The sequence below is a fragment of the Myotis davidii genome, unplaced genomic scaffold, assembly GCF_000327345.1.
Source record: "Myotis davidii unplaced genomic scaffold, ASM32734v1 scaffold59, whole genome shotgun sequence".
Lineage (NCBI taxonomy): Eukaryota > Metazoa > Chordata > Mammalia > Chiroptera > Vespertilionidae > Myotis > Myotis davidii.
The window spans coordinates 3058837-3066732 of NW_006293001.1; the positions used below are offsets into that span (position 1 = coordinate 3058837).

The 7896-nt window shown below is 35.5% G+C and overlaps 1 protein-coding gene across 1 annotated transcript in view; it reads right to left on the bottom strand.

The window, feature by feature from the left end:
- The window catches only part of FAP (fibroblast activation protein alpha), a 74631-nt gene that overhangs the window by 52279 nt on the left and 14456 nt on the right, over nucleotides 1-7896 (bottom strand). The window contains 4 exon segments of the mRNA XM_015565777.1: nucleotides 649-701; nucleotides 2200-2274; nucleotides 3168-3262; nucleotides 4437-4538. Coding sequence (XP_015421263.1) covers nucleotides 649-701; nucleotides 2200-2274; nucleotides 3168-3262; nucleotides 4437-4538 — 325 coding nt within the window.

Consider the following 7896-nt stretch of genomic DNA (forward strand, 5'->3'; position numbering starts at 1 on the left):
CTTCCAGCTTCCTGAACCTTTCATGCTCTCCATTTCCCTTTGTGTTTTTATATAATATTCCTTCTGCCAGGAATTCCCTTTCTCAGTTTTTCTACTACTGACTTATTTGCATATTTTTTTCTGTTTGAAATATATTGTAAATAGTTAAACTTACAAATAAAGAAAACAATATAATAGATGGCAATTTATGTACCATCTAAATTTGAGATATTAACACTTTGCAATTTTAAAAACAAGTAATTTAAAATCAACTAACAGAGTATATGTTCAGATACAACTAATGGTCCCTCTGCCTTCTGCTTCCTTCCAATGAAGCAGCCACCTTTCTAGAAGCAGTGTATCATTACCATGCATATTTTATACTTTTACTACTTATGTTTATTTCCATAAATAGCATATTTGTAATTTGGTGTTCAGACATATGGGGGAACTAGATTGTTTATAAAAATGCAAAATATTAGCCAAATAAAAAGATGAATATTGCATAGGGATATTTCCTTGAATTTCTTAATTTATGGGTGCACATATATTGTAAAGAAGCAAGAAGCTAAGATCAGTAACAGGATAGTCAACCTCAAATCAGAGTTTGGGATGAAAAGTCTATATAGTAGACTTAAGTAGTATTCATAAAAAAACATGAAGTTTTACCCATTCCTAAGGTCATAGATGTGATATGTTGCTGTGTAAGAATATCTCCAAAGCTGTCAGAAAGAAGAGAGGCAAAGACAAATTTTAATCTTTTAAAAGCTTATATCAGGAATGTATAGTCATAGGTCATTCAATTCAAGGTTCAGAATTCTGAAAGGACTATTTTCACAGGGCACTAGGAAGAGTAAGTTGCAATTCCTAATCAGTCTTCATTTAAAGAATTTTACTATGGACTTTTGTGCTGTTTGTCCACATTTCATAATTCACCCCTCACTCCATAATAACTGTATTCAAAGACATTTGCTAATTTGAAAAGCTTTTCTTTGACATGCTCTATAGAATTTTCCCTTCATATTTTACCTTCACTGAAGTAAAACCACCAGGATTTCCATGGCCCATAGGAGTCATCAGAATGAAATGTAAACTCCTTTTAGTAGTTTCCTCATTATTATTTGCACCTGAATCATCGGTTATCATGACACCCATTAAAACAGGATAAAAAGAATTTCATTCAACGTATAGTTTTATTGTAAAATGCTCGGCTTTCTTTGAATATGGTTTTTTAAATTAATAGATTTTTTTTTAAAATAGGGGAGATAGAGCATGTGACTCCTTCTTTAAAAACTAGTGTTTTTTTCTCTCATAAATATACTTATATCGTGGTTAGTGAATAATGCAGGTATTTTTTGGGTTTTGTTTCTTAAAAGGGCATTCAGACTCTTGACAAAGAAGGGCCAGAAGGCTGAAACATGTCTTTCTAAAGAGTGATGGTACCAGGACCCCGTCCCTTGGAAAATAATCAGTTGACTAAACAACAAGCAGGGGCTAGACGAACTTTTCATTCTGAATATGAAGGGAGTTTTGCATCTCAAGTAGGCTATGAAAAATGACAGTTAAAACTATAGGTTCTTGATCTAAAAGTACTTGGTAGATGTTTAAATCAGTAGTAAATTCCCTTGGCCTTTTGCAAAAATAAAAATCATCTTGAAGATGTAGAAAGAGAAAAAAGTAAGTTGTTGGACTTACCCTACAACGTCAGCCAGGAGGGAGAAGTTAAGTAAGGGGAAATGGTCTGGTTTGTGGGATTCTCCTACACGAAGCTTTTGGAGACAGATTTAAACTTCTGGTCTATTAATGACTGAATGTCATCTTGCTTGAGCAAGTGAGTTAAATAAGTCACATCTTGATTTTTTTTTCATTTTAAACAATGAGCTTTTGTGAGGTTAAAATGTGGGAATTAACTAATGATTTGTGATACCAAATAGCTTTAGAAATACAAAGATAATTCTCCCCTTTCTGGTGAATATCTGTGCCCTCAAATAAAGTGTTTTCCCAGAGGAAACTAGTTGCTACTACTTGCTGATAACCAGATAAGTAAGCGAAATTATTTGCTTATGTTTCAGTTATGCTTTTGGGGCTCATCTAGAGCCCACATGAGCTTCTTGAGTATTTAGAGATAAAAATACACTCTTGCTTCCTCTTACATTTACAAACCAAACTGTGGATTAGTAAGAGATATGGCCAGATCTATCAAAATTAAATAGTCAATACCTTTGAATAATCACTTTCTAGATATGCAAATTGCCGATCAGGTGATAAGCCATAATTTGAAGCATTCACACTTTTCTGAAATTATGAAAAAATTGATTAGGATGCAGAAAAAAAATAACAGAGCCATGTTAATTTGTAGTTCTAACAGAATAACACATCTTTGATATCTCCTACTTGCATATATCTTCAGTGCAATTTTAAAACACTTATGCAGTACCTACTGTATAGGAAGAAACTTACTAGATATTATGGGAGGACAGTATAATAAAGATATACTTTGTGATTTCAAAAAGCTTATAATGTTAAACTTGTAAATAAGTAACTTATATTGGAAATTAGTTCTATAAAAGAAATATAACTTTACAAAAGCATTAAGGACGAAGTGCTTGAATCTACATGAGAGTGATTGCTTGCATAGAGGAGAGGGTCACCTGACTGTGGCTTTAAAAGATTAGTGGGCTCTTGAGGGGAGAGAAAGGAAGAGGGCTGAGAGCCTAAGAGGACCGAATAGCATGTGCCTACTTATTCTATGTCAGGCACTGTCCAAAGCACTTTCAAATGTTACTTCACTTAATTCCTACATTAATCCAAAGAGCTATTATTATTCCTATTTTACAGAAGAAGCTGAAGCTTGGTAGTGTTAGTATCGTGTGGAACCATACCCAATTTTCCACATGTTGTGACAGAGCCAGGATTTCAGCCTCAGTATGCCTGACTATAGGATTGAGTTCTTAACGCTTATCTCAGACCATATTATTTCCACAGGGGAAGAAAGATGCTGGGTGATTTAGAGGAGGGAAGGGCAGGAGTCTAGTGTGAGGAGAAGGGAGAATTAAAGGAGAAGGATAGCAGGATGGAGCTGAGAAGGCGGGTTGGGTCCAGATCAGGTGCTAAGAGTCTGGGCTCTTTATTGATCAGTGAAGAGCTGGCAAAGTCTTTTGAGGAGGAAGATGATGTTGCATACATACCATGGTGGTATTACTCAAAATGGTATATGATTCTCCTGTTTCAATATTATAAAATACTATGTTATTATCTGTAGATTGATGGAGGTACTCTTGTCCTTTAAACAAGAAGGAAAACAAAACTTGAAATAGTCTCCCTTAACAGGAACTACATTTATAACAAAGAGAAATCTCTCTTATTTCACAAACTTATTTTGTTTTTCCTCTTTGTTCAGTATATATGACTTCTCCAGATTTAAAATAAGTTAAGTGTAAAGGGAGAAAAGAATACTATTTCCTACTTTCCACAAATATGCCCTTTTTTGTTAATAGCAGCCCTATCCTAACCAGTTCAGTGTGGTGGAATAAAATTGCTTTTTATCTGTGTTACAAAGAGGATAAACTAGTTTTAAATGCTATTTTTTTTGCAATAAAAATTCATTTAATTTGGGTTATGCCTGATTGAGTTTAAAACCGTTTTTATGTGCATTTTATTTTCTAAAGTAAAAAATGAAACTATTTGATTTTTTGTTTACTGGCACTTTAGACAAAATTTGGTTGACTTTATTATTTTTGATTAGTTTTATTTGACAACATCCTATTTTACAAAACTGTATGTAAATATTAATTTTATGGCCCTTAAAGGATTTGTTTTTTAGGATGGGATTTGTCCATTTCTGGGATTATCCAGATTAACAATGGATTTCCCCTTTGGTAAAATTCTCATGACTTCTCTTAAATAGGTGTTTCTCTTCCATTCTGAATAGCTATACCGTATGCTCAGATTATTGTAACAATTCTCAGCTTTTACTTTTCTGCTAAACTCCTATTGGCCTCGTTATTGGGGGAAATCTGGTCTAAAAGGCTCTGTCAAAAGTTCTTTGCTGGTCACTTGATTTATCTAAATAAATGCTGTTTTTCCCCCATGTAAACTGATATGGCTTTTGTTACCATAGAGACACATTGGCACTAAAAGCAAAAACAGAAAACATACATTTTTTTTTTTGCATTATGTTTTCTGATCTTTTCTTTTTTTTCTTTTTTTATTGTTTAAAGTATTACAAATAGTAGTTCATATGTCTCCTTTTCCCCCATTGACCTCCCCTCCCCACACATGCCCTCACCACACACCCCCACCCGGATCTGTGTCCATTGGTTATGCTTATATGCATGTATACAAGTCCTTCAGTTGATCTCTTACCCTTCACCCCCAACCCAAACCTTTCTCTGCCTTCCCTCTGTAGTTTGACATCTTTTTAAAAAAAAAAACAAAAGCAAAAAAAGTTCACCTACCTGAAATCCAAGTTGGAAAATATGTCCAATAAGAAAATGTCCCATTTAAAATATCTTTCAGTGTAAGTGCTCTTGTTGTATTATTTCCTTCAGAGTTATTATCTTTGGGGGAAGATGAAACAAACTATTACTAAACAGAAGATTAATAACTCAAAGTCTAAGGTTCTCTCTCATCTGATCTCATATAATAAAAAAATGCCATTTGCAAAGCACTTGTTTAACTTCTGTCTTAATAGATATAAGTATTATCTCCATTTTTATAGACAGGATAACTGAGGCTTCGACAGGTGGTTTGATTGCCTGGAAGGGAAAGCTGGTGGGAAAAAATTGGGGAGTATGAAGAGAATGGAAGGGGATGGTGCCGAGCAGTGGGGACGTTATTGTTCATTTTGTGAAGAATTGTCAGAGATTTTTTTAAGGAGAGTGAAATGAGGTTCCAACATATCTAAGCCTTGCACAACTGGGATTGAAGACCATGTGATTTTGATTAAAACTACACTCTTAAGCACTTGACTGCATTTCCTCACATATGCATGGCTTGGATTTCTACTGACTTACTGAACATGTATTTTAGCAGCCCAGTTGTTCAGATGAGATCAGCCAGAATCCTTACCTTCGGATATCTCAAGAGAGGCATTGATGAAGAGAGATAATTGCTTATCCTGACTACAGACTGTTACAAATAGAAAGTGAACCGGAAGAAAAGAAAGCCACATCATCTGGACAAATAATCTTAGAAATTCCAAGAGTAAAGATTTTCCATATAAAGCTAACCTAAGGTAGCTTATAACTATGAACAAATTTCACTTATATTTAAGTTGTCCAAACAATTGTGTTTTTCAAACATGACTATGCTCAGAGCCCTGAAACAGATCTGCCCAAATGGATTGCATGGCAACCAACTTCCAATCTCCTTCATGTCCCTATTGCTATTCTTCATCCCTTCTCCAGGCCATTGCTTACAGAACCAAAACTTAGAAAAACGTCCTATACCTTGAATAGCATTTAGGAATCTGGTATTTGCCCATGTAAAAATAACACTGCTGAAGATGAGAGTTTTATCTTCCTGCTAAACTTTTCCAGAGCTTTCCATGACTCTTAGAATAAAGGTCAAAAGTGTTAGTCTGGACTATAGTCTCTCACTGGTCCCTCCAGCCCCTTCACTGGGCTTTCTGTTCCTCAAATATTCATTTCTTTCTCTAGGGCTTTGGCACCTCTTTCTACCCTCTCCCTTCTTCTCATAACTTCTGCCCAGCCTTTAGTACTCAATATAAGGGCCACTTTCTCTGGGAATCCCTTTCTGACCCCTGGTTTAGGTCTGGCTCCCTTGTTATACATTATCAGGGGTATGTTACTTTTTAAAAGAGCATTTGTCTTGCTTTGTTACATGTGTGTATTTGAGTGATTATCTTATTAATATTTTTCACCTCCATCTGTATTCTCAAAACAGTCACCATAAGTCTGGAGATTGTGTATGTCTCGTTTTGCTCTTCATCACATCCCTAGTGTTTAGCACATAATAGGCATTTAATAGTTACTTGTTGAATAAATGGATGCATGAAATGCAGGATGAAAAGATGGATGAATGGAGGGATAGATGGATGGAGTTTGTGCCCTCTTCTTTTCAGACTGCTTCTACTGCTAATTCCCTGTATGATTTTGGTAAGTCGATTTCTGGCATCACAGCTTTCCTAGCTGAAATATAAAGGACTAGACTAGAAAATGTTGATAATACCTTTCAGTTATACTATATTAAATTTTGATATTTGAGACTCAACATGTTCTGTTAGCTTTGTAGTTACATAAATGTACTGCCATGGTGCTAAAAGCCAATTGACCAACTGGATAATAGCGTCTCCTGCTATTTTAACCAATTAACACTGGGGCATGCATGCCCTGCACAACTGATTAAGATCATGAATTATTTTCTTAATTTACTAAAAATTACTTTGGTGGCTATAAGAACACAAGTAATTGATGAGCTCCTTTGTAGCCAAACAATAAATGCTTAATAACACTAGCTTATTCTAAATTTTAAATGATCATCTTTTTACATTCTCTTTGGACCCTAAGTGAGGTTGTACATGCCATATTATTACTTATAGTTAAAGTTTTTCTATTTAATTAAATGATCTTGTGCAAAATTCATATCACTGATTTTATAATTCCCAATAAATGAATAAAAGACCATTTTGCTATAATAGCATTAGAATAAGCATTTTAATTAAATTTTATTTAGCTCTCCTAAGAGCACATTGCAATCTATATCTAATGTGGTCAAGGGGAATTTCTAGCACTGTTATTGGCAATGAAAATTATTATGTTTTTATTGAACGGAGGGGGGAAAGAGAGAGAGAGAGAGAGAGAGAGAGAGAGAGAGACATTGATTGGTTGCCTTCTTTTCACAGCCCACCAGATCAGGGATCAAATCCCTAAGCTCAGTATGTTCCTTGACCAGAGATCAGACCCGAAACCTGTTGGCATATGGGTCAACGCTCCAATCAACTGGGCTACCTGGACAAGGCAAAAATTGTTTTCCATTTAAGATAAATTAATTTGTGTCTACACAATCCTGAACATATAGATATAAAATGTAGTGAATCCCTTTATTGTGAATATCCAAAAACTTAGATAATTATTTTATTTAAAATTGTTTAAATTGATTCAATAAATAAATGTAACTGTGGAGATGCCTTTTGTCTAGCATAAATAATGCTTTTATTATGGCTAATGACTTATATAATAGATTTTCCTATTTAAGTACACTTGCATATAATTTTACTTACTTGCAATTATGAGTAATTGAAAAATTCTTAGCTAAAGTTAATCTTTATTTTTATAGAAAGTTACAATAAATGAGCTTATTCAAATGAAACATTTAGCTCTATGCTTGGCACCTGATAAGCTGTCAATACATTTTGGATTTTGCTTTATCATAGCTTATCAGTATTTTTCAAATAAATATTTTTGATCAGTGTTTCACAAAGTAATTTGATTGATAGGACTTGTTTTGTTTTTGTTTTTGTGTATCTACTAAGATCACAGTCTGGGGAAAAAGCAGTTTCATGTTAGGCTATTAGTATATATAATTAATATTTACTTTTATTCTAATATTAGAGGCCCGGTGCACAAAAATGTGGGCACTCAGGTGGGAGGGGGGTCCCTCAGCCCGGCCTGTGCCCTCTTGCAGTCTGGGAATCCTCGGGAGAAAACGCCCTGCTGGCTTAGGCCTGCTCCGAGGTGGCAGAGGGCAGGCCCAATCCCTAGGTGCAGCCCCTGGTCGGGCTCATTGCAGGGCTGATTGGGGAGTTGGGGCACTGCCGCCTGCAATACACAGAGCAGGGCAGATTGGGAGGTTGTGATGCCACCCTCAGTCATGCTCAGGGTAGGGCCGATTGGGGGGTTGGGGCACCGCCCCCTGTCCAACTCAAGGCAGGGTCGATGGTGAGGTTGCGGCTCC